The 26198-nt window shown below is 38.7% G+C and overlaps 1 protein-coding gene across 1 annotated transcript in view; it reads left to right on the top strand.

The window, feature by feature from the left end:
• The window catches only part of FREM3 (FRAS1 related extracellular matrix 3), a 156706-nt gene that overhangs the window by 5555 nt on the left and 124953 nt on the right, over positions 1-26198 (top strand). Inside the window, exon 2 of the mRNA XM_043972277.1 lies at positions 1497-1586. Coding sequence (XP_043828212.1) covers positions 1497-1586 — 90 coding nt within the window. The remainder of the gene's footprint in view (positions 1-1496; positions 1587-26198) is intronic.

The following is a 26198-nucleotide window of genomic DNA, read 5'->3' as shown; positions in this document are numbered from 1 at the left end:
TCAGAAAAATGATCATTTAATAAGAATATACAAATGCCGAGGCAGGAAGAAAAACAACATAACTCCCACAATGTAATAACAGTTAAGTGCAAGTTGTTAGTAATTGCCAGGTGTAATGGGCAGCTCCCCAAATTTGGAGCTTCTAACCCATGTTTTGTGCTGCTGCTTTAAAGGCACCCTGTATAATTCTTTGCTTTGCAAACCCCTTAAGAAATCCTTTCCAGTCTGAACACTCTAATGGAATTACAGTGGTCTGTTCCCACTGAACAGTAGCAGTGTTTGGACCAACCCAGTTTAATACTATGTTGAATCTAACTACCTTTATTGTTGTTGTTTTTTTTTAAATGACATGTCAGTTAACTGGTCTGTTGGTAATTTAGTCAAGTGCCTTTAGAAATAGTTTTTTGTCACCTGTAAATATATTGTGGATTTTAAAAATCTGTTTGATTCTTGGTCTAAATGTAGTTTCTGCAAACATGAAAAAAAAATGCAGACAGAATGAACTAAGCACATGCTATATGTTACATCTCTTTATCACATGGGTGGTGACCCAGAGATGAGGGAAAAGACCCATATGTAGCATTCCTTTCCATTTTCCATGCCTCTCAAGGAATAGACTTTCTTTTTCAGTTCTATTTGTAACTCCATATTTGCATTTGCATGCATATTCAGGTATGTATAGGTGTATATATTGTGTTGAGGGTGGGCAGGAAACATCACAGGTAAAGCTGAATAACAAGAGGGAAGTAGTAATCCTTAATGATTGTTTTCCCAAGCATGTTTGATGCTTTTGGTAACTGCAACAAATGAAAATACCTATGCATATTCATGATTCTCCTTGTAAAATTCATGTGAGTATAAATAAATACATAAAGCAGTAAGCAGGATAGCTGGTTTGACCAAATCACTCTTTTTAAAAGTACTCAAGAAGCAACATAAAAAATAAGACTTCCAGACCTCAATGATAAATTCTTAAAATTCTAATGAGTAGGCATTTGGAAAATCATGATTTATTTTACTTCTCTCCCTCTTTCTCTCTTCTCACTATTTCTCTCTGGCTCTCTCCTTTCTTTTTTTCTTCTTTCTCTTTCTTTTTTTCTTTCATTCTCTTTTTGTTTTTCCTTCTTTCAACAAACATTATTACTTTAAATTTACCTTGAGAGGCTTGTGTTAAATTGTGTGAAGAAGAATAAAAACCAAATACATCTAGCACTGTATGGAGTACCAAAACATTTGTGGAATTTATAGTTACTTGATATCTGTTGTTATATGTTTCATACATTGCATGTAGTGTGCAATATGCATGCACAGTGCAATAATGTTTGAATTGAGCTATTTGGGCATATTTAAGAAAATAAAAAATATATAGTTATTTCTTTAGCTCATAAATTACTATTAATTTTACAAAACAATTGTTATATTAAAGTATTTCAAAGTTTATATTATGCCAATGTTTCATTGGACAAAAATGACCATGAGATACTGGTTTTTTTCAGCTGATATTGATGAGATGAGGCTCTGCTATGTCTTGAAAGAGGGCAGCAATTCAACCAATGACATTTTCTACTTCTCTGTTGAAGACACTGGTAAGTCAGTATCAAACCTTTACCAAAATGCCACTGATAAACAAAAGCACTATATGAATTTGTAAAATGCTTCCTACAGGGGCAGCTAGGTGGTGCAGTGGATAGAGCACCGGCCCTGGAGTCAGGAGTACCTGAGTTCAAATCTGGCCTCAGACACTTAACACTAATTGTGTGACCCTGGGCAAGTCACTTAACCCCAATTGCCTCACAAAAAAACAAAAACAAAACCAAAATGCTTCCTACAGTAATAATTTTCAATTATGTTACCACGCTAACACGTGGCTTTATTGGCATTCATTGGAGTTCTTTAAGAAATTAATGTGTCCTAATCATTAATGGTAGTATATGGCCACTTTATTTGGAAAGGAACAAGTGTTTAAAGAGTTCAGCAATCTTCAAATGGAGTATTTCACGCATCTTTCATCTTGCCTAAAATCTATTAGATAAGTGAACCTTTTAAGAAATTAATTGGAAATTTCTATGCCTTTGAAGCAGATCAACTAAACCATTCTGGGGTCTTTTTTTTCTGTTTAGAATTTTATTTTCCAAATTACATGTAAAAACAAATTTTGACATCAATTTTTTAAAACTTTCTGTTCCAACTTCTCTTCCTCCCTCCCTTCCTACCCCCTACCTCCAAGAACTCAAGCAATTCAATATAAGTTATATATGAGTAGTCATGGAAAACATCTCCACATTTGCTAGGTTGTGAGAGAAAACAGATAAAAACAAAACTTCAGATTAAGGAATTGTCAAAAAAAAAATGTGTTTCAGTCTGTTTTCAGATACCATCAGTTCTTTCTCTGTAGATGGATTGCAATTTTCATAAGTACTTCAGAGTTATATTGGATCATTGCCTTGCTGAAAATAACCATGTGCTTGCCAGCAGGTCATCTTAGACTATTGCTGTCATTTTGTATATAGTACATTTCACTCAGCTTCAGTTCATGTATGTCTTTCAAGGTTTTTCCAATAGCATCCTATTCATCATAACTTTTATATAGTACCTTAAACTTGAGGAAAAATGTTCCTGCCATATCCTGGAGACCATCATACAAAACTCCCTAGCGTTGAGGGGTAGGAGGCATGCACTGGGGGAGGGGGAAGGGGAGAGGTAGACTGGGGAGAGGTAGCTCACATAAAGGAAACAAGAAAAAAACTTATGTAGGGGAGGGAAAGAGGGGGAAGGAGTGAGGGAGTGAGTGAATCTTACTACCATCAGAATTGGCTCAAAGAGGGAATAACAGACTTACTCAAGTGGGTATAGTAATATGCTTTTGCCCTGAAGGAAAGTGGGAGGGGAAGGAGATAAGGGTGGGGGGAGAAGAAAGGAAGGAGGGAAGGGCAGATTGAAGGAGGGAGCAGTAAAAAGCAAAACACTTTCGAGGAAGGTGAAGATATTCTGCATAGCAGCACATGCATGACATATATTGAATTGCTTGATTTCATAGGAAGAGTTGAAGAGGGAGGAAGGAAGAAAAATTTAGAACACAGAATTAGCTCAAAGACTTTAATCTCATCAGAGAGTAATCTATTTAACCCTACAGGAAAGTAGGAGGGGAAGAGGATAAGGAGGGAAGGGTGAAAGAAGGGAGGGCAGAATAGGGGAGGGGGCAGTCAGAAATAAAACACTTTTGAGGAGGAATAGGGTAAAGAAGATAGAAAATAGAGTAAATATCATGGGAAGGGAATAGGATAGAGGGAAATAGTCATGATGATTGACTATAATGGCAAAACATATGGTACCTATTCTGCTGGGCTATTGTGAAGAAAATTCTTTGCCAAGTTTAAGGTACTATATAAAAGTTAGGATGAACAGGATGCTATCACTCTGGGGTCTTGATATTATAGTTGGTAACCCTTATAATGAGATCAAGAATTGAATTGAAATGAATCTTGAAATCTAAGGGCCATAATCTCTCCAATCACCATGAAAATATGTCAAAGAGTCTGGGGAGGGAGATCCACTCACAGGGACATTGTTCATCCTATATTGTACCTCTTGTGTCCTATTAGTCAGTTTGAGACTTTGCATTCATTCAAGCTCTTCTGAATCTGAGATGCTGCATCATGTTATAACTTGCTGAGTTAAGTGTCCTCATTTAAATGATAATAATGATCATTGCGTTGGACCATAGGAAAATCATAATTCAGTGTGACAGTAATAGATGTTGATTGTCCATTTTTTATGACATTTAAATGGCATCTTTCAGAATGGGCTTTCAGAGCAACTACTATAAACTTTCATTCCATCTCAACAAACATTTGTAAATGTCTACTGAACCCTAAAATTTACCACACTACTCTCCTCTATCAACAGGCATTTGTTAAGCTCCTACTATGTGCCAAGCAATGTGATAGGTGATCATCACAATGTGATAGAAACACAAATACGATGACAAAATAGTCCTTGTCTTCACATTGCTGATATTCTCTTCCATTCCCATTAAGGCTTTATTCCATTAGTCATCCCTTCCGTCATGCTTTGTCAATCACTCTTCTACTGTACCCTTTCCCATCTCTTACAAGCATCCCCTTTTCCTTTGAACTTGATGTTTTTGCTATTATCCTCTCTTCTTTATTTTTAAAAAGTATTATTTATTTAATTTACCTTTTTTTTAGTTTTGAGTTTCAAATTCTCTCCCTCCCATTCCTCCCCCATGCATTGTAAAGGCAAAAAAAAATTGCAATATCACTTATATGTGTGAAATCATGAAAACATATTTCCATATTAGCTGTGTTGCTCCCCAAAAGCAAGAAAAATAAAGTGGAAAAATTATGTTTCAAACTGCATTCAGACTTCATTAGTTCTTTCTCCAGATGTGGATAGTGTTTTTTCATCATAGGTCCTTTGGAATTGTCTTGGATAATTGTATTGCTGAGGAAAAATAAGTCATTCATGGTTGATCATCATGCAATATTGTTGTTACTGTGTACAATGTTCTCCTGTTTCTGCTCATTTCATTTTGCATCAGTTCTTATAAGTCTTCCCAAATTTTTTTGCAACCATCCTGCTCATTTTATAGTACAAAAGCATTCCAACACAATCATATACCACTTGTTCTGCTATTCCCTAATTAATGGGCATCCCTCCAATTTCTAATTCTTTGCCACCACAAAAAGAGCTGCTATGAATATTTTTGAACATACAGGTCCTTTTCTATTGATCTTTTTGGGTTATGGTGCTTGTAGTGGTATTGCTAGATAAAAGGGTATGCACATATCCTTTTGGGGGAGGAAGCATAGTTCCAAATTACTCTCCAGAATTGTTTGATCAGTTCACAACTCCATCAACAATGCATTAGCATCCCAGTTTTTCCACAGCCCCTCCAACATTTGTCATTTTCCTTTTCTGTCATATTAGCCAATCTTCTGGGTGTGAGGTAGTACATCAGAGTGCTTTTAATTTGCCTTTCTCTGATCAATAGTGATTTAGAACATTTTTCACATGACTTTAAATAGCTTTGATTTCCTCTTCTGAAAACTTTCTATTCATAACCTTTGACCATTTATCAATTGGAGAATGACTCATATTCTTATACATTTTACTCAGTTCTCTATATATGTGAGAAATAAGCCTTTATCAAAGAAACTTGCTGTAAAAAAAAATTTCTCAGTTTCCTGCTTTTTTCCTAATCTTGACTGCATTTGTCTCTCTTCTTCAAAGCATTACCATCTGCCTAGCTGCTACACCCAAAACTATGACTTGCAATGAAAATCTTCCATATGTGTTGTCTTCCCCGCTTGAATGTGAACTCCTTGAGAGCAAAGACTATCTTGATTTTCCATTTGTACCTCCAGTGTTTAGCACAATGCTTTGCACATAGTAAGCACTTCATCAAGGCTTCATTCATTCATTCATTCATTCATTCTCTTTGTGTTCACTAATGAACTTCCTTTTTTTTTTTTTTAGTGAGGCAATTGGGGTTAAGTGACTTGCCCAGGGTCACACAGCTAGTAAGTGTTAAGTTTCGGAGGCTGGATTTGAACTCAGGTACTCCTGACTCCAGGGCCAGTGCTCTATCCACTGCGCCACCTAGCTGCCCCTGAACTTCCTTTTAAAAGAGTATTTTACATTTGCTGCTTCCACTTCCTAACAACCTCATAACTCCTCAAACCCCTTATAATCTACCTTTCATCCCTGTCCACTGAAACAACTCTCTTGTGCATCATTAATGACATCTTAACTGATAAATTCATTTTCTGTCTTCATCCTCCTTGGCCTCTTTACCATCTTGTAGATAGTTCAATTACTCAACAAGCATTTATCAAGCACTTTCCATGTGCCAGACACTGTGCTGAGTACTGGAGATGTAAAGACAAAGATGAGCAACCCCTTTGCTCAAAGGGTTGACATTCTGTTGGGAGAAACATCATATACATAAAAAATACATACAAAGCATGTACAGTTTTTAGAGGACAAGGGGACTGGGGACTAAGACCCATCTTGCTTCACTCTCCCTCATTGAACTATGTGATGCCACATACTTGTAGGTTTTATCCTGTTTCCCTGACTTCTCCCATCCCCTTTGACAACTCTCCCAACTTGACACTGTCTCTTGGGACCATCCCAACTTGGCACTGTCTCTTGAGACCATCACCAGCTGCTCTGAGCTCCATCATCCTTCTTGTGCAATTAGCTCTCAAATCTATATTTACAGCTCAAATATCTCTCCTTAATTCCTGTCCGGCATTACCATCTACCCACTAGACAGCTCTGCTTAGATGTCCATTTCTATCTAAAACAAACATATCCAAAATAGAATTTATCATTTTCTCCCTTGTGAAAATTTCTCATATTTTCTCCCCAACTTACTGTTGTTCCAAGTTTTCCCTTTTCTGTCAAGGGCACTATAATCCTTGCTTTTATCCAGATTCACAACCTCAGAATTATCTTTGGCTCTTTCTTCTCCATAACTCCCCCCTTACACACACATACACACACACACACACACACACACACACACACACACACACACACAATCTGTTGCCAAGTCTTGTTTCTTCTGCTGCTAGAGACAGGAGGGCAGCACAGTGGATAGAGAGCTGGCCCTGGAGTCAGGATACCACCTCAGATATTTACTAGCTACAATTCCCTGAACCTTCATTTGCCTCAGTTTAATTGATTATAAAATGAAGATGATAACTATTCCTACCTAATAGAGTTGTTCTGAGGATCAAATGAAATAATATTTGTAAAGTACTTAGAACAGCACCTGGAGTCTTAAGTATTCCTATGCATCTGATAGGTACTTGACAAATACAAATAAATTGAATTTTTAAAGGGGAGGCACCATGTGAAGAGAATTAGCATCCCAATTTTCCCACATGCCCTCCAACATTTAGCATTTTCCTTTCCTGTTATATTAGCCAATCTGATAGATAGGGGCAGCTGGATTGAGCAGTGGATAGAGCACTGATCCCAAAGCTGGGAAGACCTGAGTTCAAATCTCACCTCAGACATTCACTACCTGGGTGACCCTGGGCAAGTCACTTAACTCCAATTGCCTTAAACATCAAGGACCATCTCCAGTCATCTGAATCTATATCTTGCCACTGGACCCAGATGGCTCTGGAGAAGAGAGTGAAGAAATTGATGGCTTCGCACAGCCCTCTCTTACTTAAATCTAATTCACTGCATGCCATGGTCATCTTTGAGAACAAAGGACAAACAACAACAAAAATCTGATAGGTGTGAGGTGGTACCTCAAAGTTGATTTAATTTGCATTTTTCCAATCAATAGAATTTAGAGAATGTTTTCATATGACTATAGATATCTTTGACTTCTGAAAACTGACTCTTCATATCCTTTCACCAGTTACTAATTAGAGAATGACTCATATTTTTATCAGTTTGACTCAGTTCTCTATATATTTGAGAAATGAGGGCTTTATCAAAGAAACTTGCCATATAAAAAATTTTTCCCAGTTTCCTGCAGTTTCTTCTCCATTCCTTCTTACAAAGTCAGCATTGCTTTAGGGGATGAATGATGATGAAGAAAAATCTGAGTTCAAATCCCATTTCTGATACTCTCTGGGAGTCACTTAAGAGCTTATCAGCCTCAGTTTTCTCATCAATAAATGCAGGGATTGTACTAGATGGTCTAAGAATTTCCTTCTGGTTCTAGACCTAGGTCCCTATCACCCAATCCAATTCAATGACTATTTATCAAGCACATAGTATGTGAAAAATAAGAAGTTCATAGGTGTCAAACTCAAATAGAAATGGGGGTCACTAAACTGTACATAAGGATGTCTGAGGGCTGTATATTGCCTTAGAATGGGAAATACATCCTCTATTTGGTGCTGGAGAGAGCAGATTGGACACCTTTTTAAAAAATTAAAGTCCTAAGAGATGAACATTTTTTTGTTCTCAAGGTATACTAGGAATAGTTTGAGCCTGGTGTGTTTGGTTGTGTTGTGGATCAATGTCCTTGAAAATGCAGTCTCAGTGAGCATTCTATATGAAAAAATGAAAAAGCAGCCCAGGCTTGTAAGAAATTTCCCTGTCCCTGGTTTGTAATTTCTCTCTCTCTCTCTCTCTCTCTCTCTCTCTCTCTCTCTCTCTCTCTCTCTCTCTCTCTCTCTCAATGGTAGACTTTAAGTTGAGGACATTTCTTTCATGCTGCAAATAGAAATAATATAGTCCCTCCTTCTTATGAGGAAGAACCGTCTCCCAAATGTGATCAGCTACAGTAATTCTTTATAGCTATGTAATGTTTTAGTTTCCTGAGTAATATTTCCCTTTAACATATTTCCTTGGGACAGCTAGGTGGTACAGTGGATAAAGCACCAGCCCTGGATTCAGGAGTACCTGAGTTCAAATCTGGCTTCAGACACTTGACACTTACTAGCTGTGTGACTCTGGGCAAGTCACTTAACCCCCATTGCCCCGCAAAAAAAACAAAAAACATACTTCCTTTAATGAATTTAAATTAATTTAATTTAACTACCTCTTTTAATATTTACACCAACCCTGTAAAGTAGACAGGCTTTATTAACCTCCATTTTACAGACAAGAAAACTGTTTCTGGGTTCAAATCCAGGCTCTGACCTATTACTAGCTTTGTGATAATGGTTAAGTCACTTTACCCTCTCTGATTTGTGCTTTCTTTGTTTATAAAATGAGATCACAATATTGGTACCCCTGCTTCCAAAAGTTGTTATGAGGAGAGCACAGTATAAACCTTAAATTGTTCAATATAAAGGAAGAGTTGTTAATCAACCTATGTTGGTTAATAAGAAATTGCTTGGCCAAGATTCATCATGACCAGATAGAAGGACATGTTAGTAACAGAGATATTGCCAGGCTAGGCAACTGGTAGGTAGATAGATAGATATAGAGATGGGGATGGAAGGGTGTGTGTGTGTGTGTGTGTGTGTGTGTGTGTGTGTGTGTGTGTGTGTGTGTGAGAGAGAGAGAGAGAGAGAGAGAGAGAGAGAGAGAGAGAGAGAGAGAGAGAGAGAGAGAGAAGAGGGGAGGGGAGGGGAGAGGAGAGGAGAGAGGGAAGGGAGGGAGGGAAAGAGAGAGAGAGAGAGTTGTTTAGTCATTCAGTCATGTGCTACTCTTTGTGATCCCATGGACAACAATAATGTCCATAGGGTTTTCTTGGCAAAGATACTACAGTGGTTTTGGACTGAGTATGTACGTGTGTGTGTGTGTGTGTACGTACACATGTGTGTATATACATGAATGCATATATGATTATATATGGGCATGTATTTATAAAAATCTATATGATCACTCATGTATGTGTGTGTGTGTGTGTGTGGCAGCTTAGCCCATATATTACTAACTACTCGTAAGTGCCCAACAATACCTAGAACTCTTATTAAAGAGAAGCAGGTGTAGAAGAAGACAGTGTCTCAGCTATTAATAAATGGTAGCTAAGATGCATAATTGGAAAAAATACCTGGAACACCTGGGAACATTTTATCAGAACTATTACAGAGTATTTGAAAATGTGCCGGCTTGGCTTTTTCAGACATTATCATCTTAAAAATCGCCCAGACTAATAAACTAACTGTTCTGTTTAGTTGATGCTCCTCTCCCCATTCCAGCCACTTCTTTCCAGTAAAAATTATAGCCCCAGCTCTTGAGGGACCACCCAATAATAACAGAAGTGAAATCAATAAATATAACCAACTAAAATTTATAAATATAATAATAGCTAGCATTTTATAGCACTTCCAGTTTTGCAAAGTACTTTACATGTTTTCTTATTTTATCTTCACAACAACCCAGTGGTGTAGGTGCTATTGTTAACCCTGTTTTACAGATAACAGAATAGGCTAAGGGGCTATGACTTACCCAGGGTGATACAAGCTAGTGCCTAAGGTAGGATCCAAACTCAGGTCTTTTTTCTGGCTCCAAGTTCAGCACTCTATGTACTGCACCGATTATCTCTGGTCTCTCACCAGCTTGCAATGATGCAGGTCCCCAATTATCTATGCCTATCTGTCCTAAGTGACTCTTGGTCATCATCTCCACCTATAATCACTTATAATCACCTATAATCCATCTATAATCATCATCTATAATCCCCTTAACATGATAGGGAGGCTTCCTGACTTTCTTTTAACATGAGGATATTAATCTCTGCATAATGGTTATTCTTCTGTAAAATGTGTGCTTTGGTACCAGTCTCCCAAGGTCAGCTCTGCTACATTGTCTTTCAGGGTTCAGGGTGAGAGGAATGGAATGTCTTTCCTCCACCATCAGCATAAGCTCCCACTAACTGGGTTTTCCACCAGTTTAGGGGGCCAGTGACTAGTACTCCAGTTCCATTTAACTGCTAAACATCGATTGGCTTTTACAAAAAGATCAATACAAAGGGTACTTTTCTATATCACAAATAGAAAAAGAACAAACATCTAACAAATAGAATGAATGAGGGCCTTAGTGGCTTTCCGTATATTAAACATTAGTAAAGATTAATTTCTAATTAAATTAATAAAACAAACATTTTCCCCCAAAGCCTTGAGGACCTAATCTTCCTCTTGCCATCTCAGTCTCGATGTAGCTCAGTTCCTACCTAACATTAGTCCCACCGAGTTCACACCCAAAAGCAGCTTTGCTGACAGATTCTTCCAGGAAATATTTGCAAGACCTTTGCTATGCAGAGCCCCCATGCTGGGCAGGCCACAGCATCCAACAGGATTCTGCAAATCCTAGGTCTCCACGGCTAGAGCTTCTGACATAGTCTGAAGAATCTATGCCCTGAACCTAGGAGAGAACAAAGAGCTTGTTTAGACATGCTCCAGTCCTCATGATTGTCCTAGAAGCATTTCCTTAGTGTCCTCCATATGAATGACACTGTCTTAGCAAACAAATAAGGTCTGCACATGTACCAGACTCTCAGTATACCTCAATCTCACCATTGGACCAAACCATATTTTTTTTTCTTATACATTTCCTGAGCCTTCTCTCTGCTTCTCCTTGTTTATGCCTTGTGTATTACACAAAAAAAGGAAGATAAAAGGATTTTGATGGAGAATAGGTATGGTTACTTGGGGATCCCTGGTAAATTCCTCAAGGAAAAAGACCTTTATATGAGGGAGGCTTACTGAGGAAATCACCAGAATAAGGGGATCCTTCCCTATAACACAAGATAGTCCATTAGGAGATAGGAAGAAAATATTAAAACTATTTATAATCTAAAAGAATAAATTAAGTTTTGCTTATATTTAATATGTGGATAGATGCTGAGGTCCTCAAGTCTATATGTCAGAATGGTCATGTGTCATTCACAATACACAAAATATTCTGAAAAAAGAATCAATGGGGCTCCCTCACTCATGTTTAATATACTGCAACTTATTATTGTTTATGCCCAGGTAAGTAAGTTTACAAATTATACTGTGTAGTTTTAACTAAGCTCTCACAAAATGGAAAGTGGCAGAACAGTCTTCTTGTATATTTGCATATTTCTCATCCGAGCGCTTCATCAGCCATATTACAAAGTGAAAACAAGGATAAACTAATCAGATCTGAGAAGTTAGCCTCCCAAAAGTTTTTGATTATCAAGAAGGTTACTTGAAATTTGCATATATGTCCACTGTTGTTAACAATAAACCTTTCCTTATAAGTATTGTGCCTTGAGATATAAGTTAATAATAGCGTAAAGGCAACATTACTAGAAAGAAGTTTACAAACTAAGATTTTGTTGCCAAAAATAATGTATAGTCCTATAAAAACTCATATGTAGGTATGCAAAAGACTTGGAAACAGAATTTTTTACCCAGCTTAAAAATATTACAAATAAAATCTTTCAGTGGGTTTTGAACCCATTTGTTAAAAATAGAAAAATGTAACATCTTATTAGATTAGCTTGCAAGGACAACTGAAAGACCTCAGCGAAGAAGAAACTTTATTAACCAAAATTTTTATTTGCATAATTATTTGATAGAAGTTAAAGCATCAGAAGAACCAATGATGTACTTGAATCGAGATGTCTGTCAGGTATCAAAATAAACAGAACTTAGAACCTGCCCTTCAGATCTCTGAGCCATGAAGTATTAAACCAAGGTTTTTAAAATAGTAAAACTGGTTTGATCACATTGCTCTCAATCTGAAAGCAAATGAGATTTTTCACCATTAACAAATAAAACAAAAGTATTTATTGTTTATTTCATTTTTATCTCGTGCTTTCTAATCTATATTTTATTTCATAATGTATGAACATTAGATTAATAGTATATTGTACTATTGTGTAATTTGTTAAATATACATAAATTAAGGGTTCATGGTCAAAAATTGTTTACTGATAGGGAAATGGAATCAAAAAAAGGTTAGAGACTTGAGTGCATATTGAGTTAAAGGTTGAAAAATTACACAGTGCTAAAAGGAGGAAATACCAGCCTGATTAAAATCAAGAGTGCAGACCAATAAATGATAGGGGTGGGGAGGGCTCAGCAGATGGATAGGGTAAGGTAGACCGTGGTCAATTTTAAACATCATGGTGAAAAATGTGGTCCAGAAGCAGAGAGGGTTCCATGGATGTCAAAATAGAGGAAAGAAAAATTATGACTTTCATTTCAGGGTAAAGAGCATTTTTAGAGTGGAAAAAGTATAGGCACAGAGGTCAGACGGGGAGTCCAGAAGCCCAGGTAGGTAATCATCAGGATACAAAATGGAATTTGGAAATAGGAACGGATGTGGGGGAAAAAATAAGATCATTCAGAGAAGCCCAAGTAATTTAAGTTTGATTACTTACCTGAGTTTCCAAACAATCTTATTTCTTTAAGTATCAAGAGAAGAGCACTTATCTATATTTGTCTACTTGTTCTGGGAAGGCCTAAATGTGAGTACTGATTTTGGTGCAGACATTTCTTAACACAAAGAATGACTTTTAGTGAGGGCTAAAGTCACATGGGATTTCACAGGTTCCAGGCCCGATTCATTTCTCTGTGCAATTGTATTCTCTGCTTAAAGACACCCAATGAGGAGGAAACTATGACCTTCCAGAGTTGCCCAGTTCCACTTCGGGGTATTTTAAGTCAAGGCTTCTTAATCTTTTTTGTCATGGACCCCATGGCAGCCCAGTGAAGGCTATGGACCCCTACTCAGAATAATGTTTTTAAATAAATAAAAGAAAATACATAAGATTGCGAGGGAAATCAATAGTATTGAAATAATAATTGAAATATTTTTTTAAAACCAAGTTTCTGGATTCCAAGTTGAGAATCCCTATTTAAAGTTTTGGGAAGTTTTCCCTTACCTCAGGTCTCATTTATCTGTAATTTCCACCCGGCATTCCTAGGTCAGCCTCCTGGAGCCAAGCAGAACTGGTGTTCTCCCTCTTCCAAAGGACAACCCTTCAAATAGTAACAGCTGGATTTTAGAGAGCACTTTAAGACTTACAAAGTGCTTCAAAAATATCTCCCTTTATCCTCATAGCAACCCAGGAAGGTAGATGCTATTATTTTTATTTTATTCATATATCTGATATAAATATAGATGACACAGATATAGATGAGAGAGAGATATAGATGAGAGAGAGAGAGATGATGATGGTGATGATTGATGGTGGATGATAGAGATGCTAGATAGAGATGAGAGAGAGAGAGAGAGAGAGAGAGAGAGAGAGAGAGAGAGAGGGAGGTAGATTTTGTGGGGCAATGAGGATTAAGTGACTTGCCCAGGGTCACACAGCTAGTAAGTGTCAAGTGTCTGAGGTCAGATTTTAACTCAGGTCCTCTTGAATCCAGAGCTGGTACTTTATCCTCTGTACCACCTAGCTGCCCCAGTAGATGTTATTATTAACCCCCATTTTACAGTTGAGGAAACTAAGGCAGACAGAAGCTAAATGACTTGCCCAGCATCTCACAGCTGATAAGTGTTTTAGGCCGGGTTTGAAGTCCAGTCTTCCTGACATCTGGTGCAGTGTCCTACTTAGCTGACTCCTAGCTTGGACATGCCTATTAGGCACCCCCTGAGTCTTCTCTTCTCTATACTAAATATAGCCAGTTGCTTCGGCTGATTCTCAAATGGCATGGTATTACCAATAACTTTAAACTTGTAGGTTGTAGCTTAGATTCATAGTAAAGTATGTAGTTTAATGCGTGAAACATTTCTCCAATATCCTATCTTCAAACCTCTTGGTACATAATAGAATTCCAAGTCAAGCAGTATATTCCATAGCTCATTAATCCAAAAAAGAATGAAAGGAAGGAAGAAAGGAGGGAGGGAGGAAGGGAGGGAAGGAGGCAGGGAGGGAGAAAGAAAGAAAGGAAAGAAAAAGGAGATGTAGAAAAAGAAAGAGGGAGGGAGTGAGGGAAAGAAGGAAGGGAGGAAGGGAGGGAGGGAGGGAGGGAGGGAGGGAGGGAGGGAGGGAGGGAGGGAGGAAGGAAGGAAGGAAGGAAGGAAGGAAGGAAGGAAGGAAGGAAGGAAGGAAGGAAGGAAGGAAGGAAGGAAGGAAGGAAGGAAGGAAGGAAGGAAGGAAGGAAGGAAGGAAGGAAGGAAGGAAGGAAGGAAGGAAAGGAGATGGAGAAAAAGAAAGAGAAAGAGGGAGGAAAAGAAAGAAGGAAGGAATCAAGGAAGGAAGGAAGTCAGTCAGTCAGTCATGGGGACAAAAGCCTTACTGTTCTGGTCATCTTCTCCAGCAAATTCCTGTAGTCTGAGACCATGTATAATGGGAATTCATGTTCATGTGATTGACTTAGGTAGCTGAGTTTCTCCCATCAATCATTACCTTTTCGTATGTGTCATACAAAGCTTATAAAGAAGTCTCTTTGTAGCACATTCTGTAATTACAGGGAATGCCCCTGAGAAGTTCACTTTTTAATTGATTAACTGAAAGACTTCTGCGCTTACTTGTCAGAACAGGTCTGACTAAAGCCTACTCCAAAATCAGGAGAGCTGTGAAGGGCAAAGGATTTTCACAGCAAAACAAAGGGTGAAATAAAAGAAGGGTAGTTTGTCCTGGCTATTTTATAAGAGGGAGTGGGAAATCATCAATCATTCAATTAGCATTTATTAAGTACGTTTTATGTGTTTGGCACTATGATAAGCACTGGAAATACAGAAATAAATATGAAAACAGTCCCTGCCCTCAAGGAGCTTACAGTCTAACCAAGCCAGCCAGCTAAGAGACAACACGTAATAATAGAGATATATACAAAATAGATACCAGGTGATTTGTGGGGAGGAAGGCTCTAGCTGTTGGGAAGTTCAAGAAAGTCCTCGTGTAAAAGGTGATTAATGTAGTTGTACCTTGTAAAAAAACTAGGGATTCTGAGTACATGGGGGATAGCCATTGAAAGAGAAGAGAGAGCACTATGTATGAGAAACAGAAAGTAAGCCAGTGTGTATAGATGGAAGTGATGTACAATAAGGCTGGACTTTCCAGTATGTGGGAACCAAGTGGTAAAGGGCTCTAAATTTCAACAGGGAATTTTTGTTACAAAGACTATACTTGATATATTTGGTTGTTTCTACCTCATTTTTATAAACATAGACACAGACACCTACTTTATACTTGTGTGTATATATGTGAACATGTCTGTGTGTATACATGTGTTGTGTCAATCAAGCAATCTATCGGCAAGTATTGTTTCTAATTTGCCAAAAAAAGATACCATTCTTCATTGATTGAGGAAATTGAAACTCCCTATCCTGATAAAACCGCATTTTCTGGTTTTTGACAAAAAGGATTATACATTTAGAGCCAGATGGGATCTCACAGATGATCTAGTTCAATTCACTCATTACATTGAAAATTATATTTTCATTACAAATGAAAAAACTGAGACCCAGGGAGGCTGTGACTTTCCCAAAGTCACACAGGTGATAAGAATCAGAGGATAGATTCAAATGGAGTCCTTGGAATCCAGAACCTGTTCTTTTTCTACTGTTTAACACTTCCTGCTAACTATGCCCATGGCTAACAGGCACCTTAGGCAATACCATGGTCTTTTTGAACCATTATCAAACACTACCAGTTTGCTTATTACTTTGCATTTTGCTTTGGGATTCTATTATAGAAGCTTTAACTCTCAAGAATTACAAGTCACTTTCACAAAAAATCAAGATGGCTTGTAAATATTCTTGGAGATACACAAAGTTTGAGGGAAAAGGTCAGAATTTTAATTCTGTGCTGCCATTGGAAGAGAGGAACCTATGTGTGTCAAGTCTCTGTGGTTGAAAGGGATGAACTGGGGCACACAGGATATGGGAGAGTTCCCAGTGCCAATAATTCTTATGGGCCAGTTCTCCTGGGTTCTAGAGAACCAAAAATGTCAAGACATTTGACATACAAATTCTGACCCTTATGTATTGGGAGAGACACCTTGGACAGAAAGCAAGTTTTGGAGTCAGGAAGAATAAAAGTTCATATGCTCCCACTTATGCAAATCTAACTGTGTGCCTGCAGGTAAGTCACTTAACCTTTCAATGTCCCTAAGCAACTCTAAATCTATAAATTATAGATCTGTACCAGTTGAGGGCATTTCAACACTGAGAGCCCCATTCTATGCAGGAGGCCTTTTCTGGTTGCTTCCTGCAACTGCTAGTACCCTTACTGTGAGATCACCTTCTAACTTCTCCATCTCTCTCCCTCCTCCCTTCCTTTTTTTCTATCTATATATACACACACACACACACATATATATATATATATACACATACACATATATACATATACATATACTGTGTGTACATACATAATGTACATATCTCTTGTATGAATATGTATGTTGTTATTTGTCCTTTGTTCTCAAAGGGGACCATGACATCAGGGTGATGTCATGACTTACCACTGAATTGGATTTAAATGAGGGAGGGCTGTGCAAGGTCACCAACCTCACTCTCTTCTCCAGAGCCATCTGGGTCCAGTGGCAAGATAGATATCAGGATGACCGGAGATGGCCCCATATGTTTTAAGGCAATTGTGGTTAAGTGACTTGCCTAGGGTCACATAGCTAGTAAATGTCTGAGGTGAAATTTGAACTCAGGTCCTCTTGACTCCAGGGCCAGTGTTCTGTCCACTGGGCTACCTAGCACCCATATGTGAATGTATATATTGTGTGTATGTATGCCTTGTATATACACAATTGTTTGCACATTACCCCCCCCCCCATTACAATGGAATCTCCTCAAGGCAGGGATTACATTCATGTTTTTCTTTGTATCCCTGGCACCCAACACATGTATAATTAATAAATATTTGTTGAATTGAATTCAATACCTATTAATCCCTTTTTTATGCTAGAGTGGTAAATTGTAAAACTTTTTGTAAGCTGCAGTTTTTGCTTTGAGGGAAAAGCTTTTGAAGACTTTGCTCTGAGACTGCCCACACTGCCCTATTTAATCAATATTATCCTATATAATCAATATTTGGTTCTCAATGTCCCTTGGGCCCTGAAAAGTATTGATTCAGCCCAGACCTTCACCTTGGGATGTACAGAAGTCACATGAGAGTTCTGATGTTGTGTTGTTTGTTTATCATATAAATATAGATATGGTTGTACATAGAAGATTTAGAAACTGATTTTTTTTTCTAAGTGGAAACAAAATTCATTGTGGAGCTTGTGTTCCTGATTAAATATCATAGAAGCATCCAGTCAGGTCTGAGAAGCACATTAGAGGTCATCAAGTCCAATTCCCTTATTTTATAAATGGGGAAACTGAGGCCCACAGTGGCAAGTGGCTTGTCTAAGGTGTTAGAGATGATAACTGGCAAAGCCAAAAGAGGATCCCCCCCACCCCACTACCAAGTTCCAAACCCAGGGCTCTCTCAGCTGTGCCATGCTGTTGATCTTTAAAGAAAAATCAGCTTCCTGAATGCTTTGTTATCTGGTATGTGCATTTCTATTTGGCATCTTTCCTATGAACAAGAGCCTGTCATTGTCTCATTGTAATTTGAAAAAGTCCATGCACTTCTGAATGCAGTATGAATTCTGAATGAAAGCGTTTATGTAATCTAAAAATTGAAAGCAGCCAGAAGCATGTAATAGTCTAAGGAAACTTTGACCCAAAACAAAAACACTTCAGAAAAATTGGTTCAAACATGTGGGAAGAGAGTTTTTCCTAAAATACAACAGATGGGTTGGAGAATTGGAAGAACTCTAGGATTATAAATTCACAGGTTTAGAACTGGGAGTAGCTTTGGGGACATCTGGTTGAACAACTCCATTTTACAGTAGAGGAAACTGAGCTTCATAGAGTGGAATGATTTGTACAGTCACACAGTTGAGCAACAAGCAGGCAGAAATCCAAGATTCAAATCCATATCTTCGGACACCTCCCCCCATCCTAGGATCTTTCCATTGAATCACAATGATATCCTTCTAGTATTTACTTTCAAGTGGTATGATAAATAGAGTTCTAGGCCTGGAATCAGGACCACTCATCTTCCTGAGTTCAAACCTGGACTCAAACACTTACCAGTTGTGTAACTCTGGGCGAGTCACTTAACCCTGATTGCCTCAGTTTCCTCTTCTATAAAATAAGCTGGAAAAAGAAATGGCAAACTAATCCAATAGTTTTGCCAAGAAAACCCCAAATGGGGTCACAGAGAATTGGACACAAATAACTGAATCACAAACAACAACGAAGGGGAGGGAGGATTAAAAATCAATAATTCCCTGCTGTCATTGCCACTGTCATTTAGATGAAAGTGGTTTTGTAACTTACCAGTTGTTCAGTAGAGTCAAATGTACAACCAGAGAAATCATCACCATGTCACCATGGGTGACATCTATCATTTGAACAAGAAATGGAGAGAAAAGCTGCTTTTTCACTAATGTTACGTGAGCAGGATTTTTGTCTGAGAGGGTCATCTGCCCAATTAAAAGTAAAGATTTGTAAACTTGTGCTTCTGAACTGAAAGTTTCTCTTAAGTCAAAAGAAACAAAGAAAAGACAACATAAACATATCTTCAAAAGGAAAGTGATCCAATTCTGGAAGGTCAGGAGTTATTAAGCTCTTACTAGGTTCCAGCAACTCTGTAATCACTGGGGATAAAAAAGAAAAGTAAAAACAGTCCCTATACATAAGGAGCTCAGTCTAATAGAGGAGAAAATGTGTTAGACTAGATATGCATAAGAAATATATAAAGCAGATAGAAGGAAATCTCAGAGAGGAAGACACTAGGAGGTGGAAGAATTGGGGAAAAACCTCTTGCAGAAGCTGCCATTTGAGCTAGATTTTGAAGAAAGCTGAAAAGCCAAGAGGGAAAGCTGAGGAGAATAAGGAGTCCATGTTCAGGACACCCAGGACAAAGAAGGGAAGATGGGAGATGGAATTGTGTGTTGAGGAATAGGAAGTTGGCCAGTGTAGCTGAACCAGAGAGTATGCAGAAGTGTATAAAGTATAACAAGAATGGAAAGGTTGGAAGGAGTTGGGTTGTAAAGGGCTTTAAATGCCAAACCAAATTTTGTTTGATCCTGGAGGTAATATGGTGTCACAGATGGTGAGAGGAGCAGACCTATTGTTCAGGAAAATTAAATTGATAGACCAAGTGGAGAATGGATTAGGGTGGGAAGAGATTTGAGGTTGGGAGACCAATTAAAAACGTACCACAGGGGCAGCTAGGTGGCGCAGTGGATAGAGCACCGGCCCTGGAGTCAGGAGTACCTGGGTTCAAATCCGGCCTCAGACACTTAACACTTACTAGCTGTGTGACCCTGGGCAAGTCACTTAACCCCAATTGCCTCACTAAAAAAAAAAACAAAAGGTACCACAAAAGTCCAGGCAAGAGGTGATAAGCATCTAAACTAGGGCAGTGCTTGTGGGAGGAAGAGAAGGGGATGTAAAGGAGAGGTGCTATGTGGCATTAGTGGATAGAGTGCTAGACTGAGAGCCAGGGAGACCCAAGTTTGAATTTGTTATTGTTGTTCAGTCGTTTCAGTTGTGTCCCACTCTCTTTGACCCCATTAGGGGTCTTCTTAGTAAAGACACTGCCATTTCTTTCTCTAACTCATTTTACAGATGTGAGAACTGAGGCAAACGGGGTGAAGTGACTTACCCAGGGTCACACAGCTAGTAAGTGTTGGAGTGTGGATTTTAACTCAGGTCTTCCTGACTCCAGGTCTGGTACTCTATCCACTAAGCCATTTAGCTCAGAGTCTGAATTTACCCTAAGACACTTAATTACTAGCTTTGTGAGACTGAGCTAATCATTTCATCTCTTTGTGCCTCAGTTTTCTTTTCCATAAAATGAAGAGATTAGACTCAATAGCCTCTAAGATCTTTTCCAGCTCTAAACCCATGATCCTATAAAAAAGAGAGGGAGGGGAAGAGAAAGGAAAGGAAAGAGAAGAGGGGAGGGGAGAGATGGGGAGAACAGGAGAGGAGAGGGGAGGGGAGCAGGATTGGAGGTCTAAAAAGATAGACTTAGCAATAAAATAACTTCAATTTCAAGGGTAATAAGAAATATTAGGAACTTCCTCTTATTAAAGTCTAACAATTCACCCAATTATTCAAGCTTTCTAATAATATATATTGATCACATATAATTATAACATGTTAGGATCATAAATCTAAATAAGACAGGGCCTCAAAGTGCTATCTACTCCAACTTCCTCATTTGATAGATAAGGAAACCATTTGCCTCTGAAATACATTCATTCAAACATTAAAGAATGTATAATTAAATAGAGTACATAAAGTCCTTTGACTTATGCAGAGAAGAGTTTTATCAACATGCCAGGAATTTGTTGTTGTATAGTCTCTAAAAACTTTGTCGTGGACAGCCTGGGTTAATTTTGAACTTGGGCACATTAGATAAATGTAGAGGGGGTGGAAGGGCATTGCATCATTCGTTATTTGGGGAAATAAAACTCCTTTACAACAGAATGACTTCTTGTCATGTTTACAAGCCAAACAAGAATACCAGGCAGCTGCTTTAGAATATTTAAGCATCCACTGAACATGGGAGACCAATTTCCCCGCCAGACTAAGTAAATTGTCTCCTTCAGCTCTAGTTCACATTGAGTTTCAAGAAATGGAAAGGTCCACCAAAGAATGCATTGAGCTGCACCTCAGAAGAGACACTTTGCATCTCAGGGATGTGTCACAGTTGGGAGCATGTTCACTCTTAGAGTTATCAATTGGAAAAGTTATGACAGACTGCAAATGGCCTTTGGTCCAGGCTTCCTGTGATGAAAAAAAAAATTGAATATGAGCCAGTTGGCAAGAAATAAATGGAGAAGAGAAGAGATTTCTGGAGATAAATATTTTCAGGCTTTCTTTTATGAATTGATGTAACTGATTCAGTTACATGATACATAACTATTGTATTTATGTGAGGGAAGATAGGTAATTCAGGATGTCCCAAAAGCCTCAGTGCAGCAAGTTTTAATAACCTAAAACTGAACTAAGACTTTTGGGACATGTATATATCCTGAATCTCACTTACCCCACATATCCTGTGTAGTACACAGTTCCTTTTTTCCCAGGTTAATGATAATTCACATATCTATAGAACTTCTGTTCTACTTCCAACCACTAGAGGAAAGAGGTCTGTACTTAGAGTCAGAAGAAACAAGTATTCAAATCTTGCCTCCAAACTTTACTAGCTATGTGCCCATGGGTAAATCACTTAACCTCTTGAAACCTCGGTTTCCTCAGCTATAAAGTAAGGGTAATAATAATACCTGCAGTTTTTACCTCACAGGAGTCTTCGGTTGGGGGAGGGTGGGCAACGGGAAGAAATCACATATGTCAAATACTTAGCAAGCATTAAATATATGTGGTATAATATCAATGGTGTCGATGGTGATGATGTAGCTAGGATTTACATTGTGCTTTTTAAGGTTTGCCAAGCTTTATATAAATGTTACCTAATTTAATCCTCATAACAATCCTGGGAGGTAGATACCCTCATTATACAGGTAAAGCTGACAGAGTTTAAGTGACTGACCTAGGGTCGCACAGCTAGTAAGTATCTGAGGCTGGATTTGAACTCAGGTCTTCCTGACTCCATCTCCAACAAGTATTATTGTTCCAAGAAACAGATTGAGACAGCTTGTGACTTAATAAAAATAGCCCATGTCTCTAAAGGACTTTAAGTTTTACAAAGAGCTTTCTTCCCAAAAGCATGTAGCTGATAAGATGCAGGGTTAAGATGTGAACTCAGGGGGCAGCTAGGTGGCACAGTGGATAGAGCACCAGCCCTGGATTCAGGAGGACCTGAGTTCAAATCCAACCTCAGACACTTGACACTTACTAGCTGTGTGACCCCGAGCAAGTCACTTAACTCTCACTGCCCTGTAAAAAAAAAAAAAGAAAAAAGAAAAAAGAAAGATGTGAACTCAGGGCTTCTGACTTCAAGTCCAGTATTCTTCCCATTAAACAAAACTGCTTCTCTAAAAATTAATGTCTTAAATGTATTCCAAGTAGAGCCAAACTTAGTTGTGCAGTCAAAATTAACTTCACCCACTATACACGCAAGCATGTACACACACTCACACACACTTACATATACTTCAATCTTTCAATGAATCTTAAACAAGAGCATTCTTTCTACCCATGTAGTTTACCATTGTTAGAATATTTTTAAATTGACTAGCCTAATTTGGGGGGCTAATCTGACTGGAGGACTAATCTGGGGACTGTTGACTATTTGGCTGACTGCGTTTAATTTAATATGGGCCGTTTATAAAGTTCCACCACACTGCTCCACTCCCAAATTGATAAACACAGGATTAAGAAGCCTCTTAACTAAATAATCCAAGCAGAGTTTATTTATGAGATACTGTTGAAAATTAAGAATACAGGAAAATAAAATGTACAACCTGACTGCCTTCCTGTGTCTCTTTCCACTGGGTCTCTTTCACACCTGCTGCGCTTTGAACTTCTTGAATACAATAAGGGCCTTAGCCGCCTCCGGCCTCAGGGCACATTACACTTTCCCTGGTTTGTATTAAGGCCTGTAACCTTGTCAGACCCGTCTCTCCTTTTCCAAACCGAAATCTCCTCCATCCTTGTCCGGGCTCCCCTCTAGTCAGCTTCTCTCCTAGTCCGTCCTCCTCTAGTCAGCCCCTCTCCATCTTGTCTCTCTATCTAGCCCATCCTTGCTCCTTCTTTAGTCCGTCTCCCCCTCCTGTCTCACTCCCAGGTCTATATATACCTTTTCTTCTCTCCACTCAAATCTCGGGGCTTCCTTCGCCCCCACAGACCAAGCTAATCCTCCAGCCAGGGCTGCAGCTGGTGTGGGGGAGGGGTGTGCTCTCGAGCCCCATGCCTCAGCACAGGCCCTCTGGGATCCTTCAGATAGCTCCGCTCAGGTCGGAGGGAGCTGGGGGCCTTCTCCCCCCCCCCCCCCAGCTGTCGGACCTGGCGTCTTGCACAGCCCACGGGGCTTTTTCCGCTCAGTTGAAGCTGAAGAGGAGGGGGAGAGACCCTGAGGGCCTAAGGCTTTCTAATCTCAGCCTAAAGGTAGGGTCCCCAAATCAAAATAAATTTCCACACCATCTAGACTCTACCTTCTCATGAAGTCTGACCCATGACCTTCTGTGAATAATTCATTAAGGCTCTACCCATTATTTCCTGTCTTTTAAGATTATAGAAAATTTCTTCTCTTGAGTGATGATATTTAGAACTGTCATGTCTAGCACCTTCTGACTTTCTTCCTGAAGGAAGTATTTATGATCGATTTACATGAGGCTTCTGAATGGTACAGAAGCCATGGAGCTCTTTAATTTCTTAATTCTGAATTGTAGTTTCAAATAGCTAGGTAATACAATAGATAGAGCACTTGGCTGGGAGTCAGGAAGGCCTAAGTTCAAATATGACCTCAGATACTAACTGTATGACCCTGGGTAAGTCACTTAACCTCAGTCTGCATCAGTTGCCTTAACTATAAAATGGGAGTAATAATAATAACAGCTTCCTCAAAGGATTGTTGTGAGGATTGAATGTAATGATATTTAGGTGCTTAGCAGAATGCCTGGCAGATAGTAGGCACTTAATAAATGCTTATTTTCTTCTTTCTTATCCCTTAATATGCACTGAGGTCGTTATGTGTCACCATAATATGCTGATATGATTTGGAGGATCTCGTCTGCAACAGAGGCTGGTACATAAGCCATATTTATCTTCATCATGGTCTTTTTGTCTATGTTTACCATCAGCATTGTAAGGAAAGGCTAAACAGCGTCTTGTGAAATAGCTCTTGCTGCCTTTGCTACAAAATGAAACTTAATTTCTCCATCATTAACATCTCTAAGATGACCCTGTGAGTCATTTTTCTCATTCAGCTGGAATGTATTTACGTTGTCTGGTTACAGTTACGTGGTAGTAAAAATATTCTTGTAGCTATGGTTCACTTCCACCACTGATAGCATGGTATAAGAGCAGTACATTTGGGGCAGCTAGGTGGCGCAGTGGATAAAGCACTGGCCCTGGATTCAGGAGGACCTGAGTTCAAATCCAGCCTCAGAAACTTGATACTTACTAGCTGTATGACCCTGGGCAAGTCACTTAGCCCTCAAAAAAAAAAAAGAGCAGTAGATTCGAAGTCAGAGGACATGGGTTCAAATTCTGGTTCTGCTATTTATTACTCATGTAATTTTGAGCAAGTCATTGCATCTCTTTAAAACTTACCTTCTGCAACTTTATACTGAGAGTATTGGACTAGATAAGTCATAATGTCCCTTCCTGTTCTAATCTCTATTCCTAGAATAAAGTACTATCCCTTTCACATTTGAGCAGTTTGGGTAGGGTGGAAAATAAACTATTATGTAAAGAAAAAGAATTAAATCAACTTGTGTAAGATGTAAAGTACTATACCTGTTTACATTAGTGGAAAAATGTGATCTATATTTATGGGTTAACTGTAATATATTTATTATTCTTGATTTGCCTTATTGTTTTTTTGTTTTGCTTTGTTTGTTTGTTTTTGCAGGGCAATGAGAATTAAATGACTTGCCCAGGGTCACACAGCTAGTAAGTGTCAAGTGTCTAAGGTCAGATTTGAACTCAGTTCCTCCTGAATCCAGGGCCAGTGCTTTATCCACTGTGCCACCTAGCTTCCCCAGATTTGCCATATTGTTAAGTAAATATTTTGTTTTAAAATTAATTGTATCATGATGATTAATTTCACATGAATAGGAAGCATGCAAGTAGGGGCTAGTGAACTATGGTGTTATCCTTAGGATCCTGAGGGAGTTTGAGTTGCATCTGTGTCATGGTGGTCCTTCTTTAGCAACTTGGACCTCCTGATGTGAGAGGTTGAGGTGATCAAGCCAGAGCAAGAGAACTGGTGATCCATGCCCCATGCAAGGGACTACACTGTGAGGGTCCATGCTGGGCATGAACACACAGTTCTGCTAGTATGGCATCTCAGACAGAAATTGCTTGTTGATTGCCTGCAGTTAAACTAATGTTTGTAGGCAATCTAAAAACATTGTGGTACTTTGTACCCCCTACCTCTTTTCCCCTATTTTGTAGTTGTCACTGTAAAATTAAAAGGAAGCTATACAAGACTGAGTCATGTTTTGTTGTGTACTTTTAAAAATATTTATCTTTTTCACAGGTCTCTACTCAAATAATTCATTCACCAAGTAAACAGCCCTCCTGTGATGATCCCCCTTGTACTTAGCCAGATTGATCTTCAAACAGCAGACAATTTGGTGCCAAAAGTCACTTCTCCCAGATACTGAATTTGTTTTCACTGGTCTATAACTCCCTAGGTCTTCATCTGGCTAAGAAAAGACTTAAGTGAAATCATGGACATTCTAGCAAAAAACAGATCATGTGGAAAGGGACAAGTGATAATTTCACATTAAACTAGGAGATTACAATTTAGCTATTATTATCTCTGAGATAATAACTGGGAAATTATCTCAGGCCCAGGTTTTCCTCTGTCATTATCATCATCAACAACAAACATTTCTTGACTATTCATCCCATTAACAAGATACTGTACTAGGTCTTTTGTGTGGTTTTTGGGGGGAGGGAGGGGCGTAGAAGGGGAGTGTTTTGTTGGGATGGGGTGTTTGTTTTATTGTGAGGTGCTTTTTTAAATTTTGTTTTGTTAGGCATTAGGTTTAAGTAACTTAGCCAGGGTCACACAGCTGGTAAGTGTCAAGTTTCTGAGGCTTCATTTGAACTCAGGTCGTCCTGACTCCAGGCAGGTGCTCTGTACACTTCACCACCTAGCTGCCCCA

This window comes from Dromiciops gliroides, chromosome 6 (genome assembly GCF_019393635.1).
Source record: "Dromiciops gliroides isolate mDroGli1 chromosome 6, mDroGli1.pri, whole genome shotgun sequence".
Classification (NCBI taxonomy): Eukaryota; Metazoa; Chordata; class Mammalia; order Microbiotheria; family Microbiotheriidae; genus Dromiciops; species Dromiciops gliroides.
Note: the sequence above shows the minus strand (reverse complement) of the source record. Positions and strands in the feature narration are given on the sequence as shown.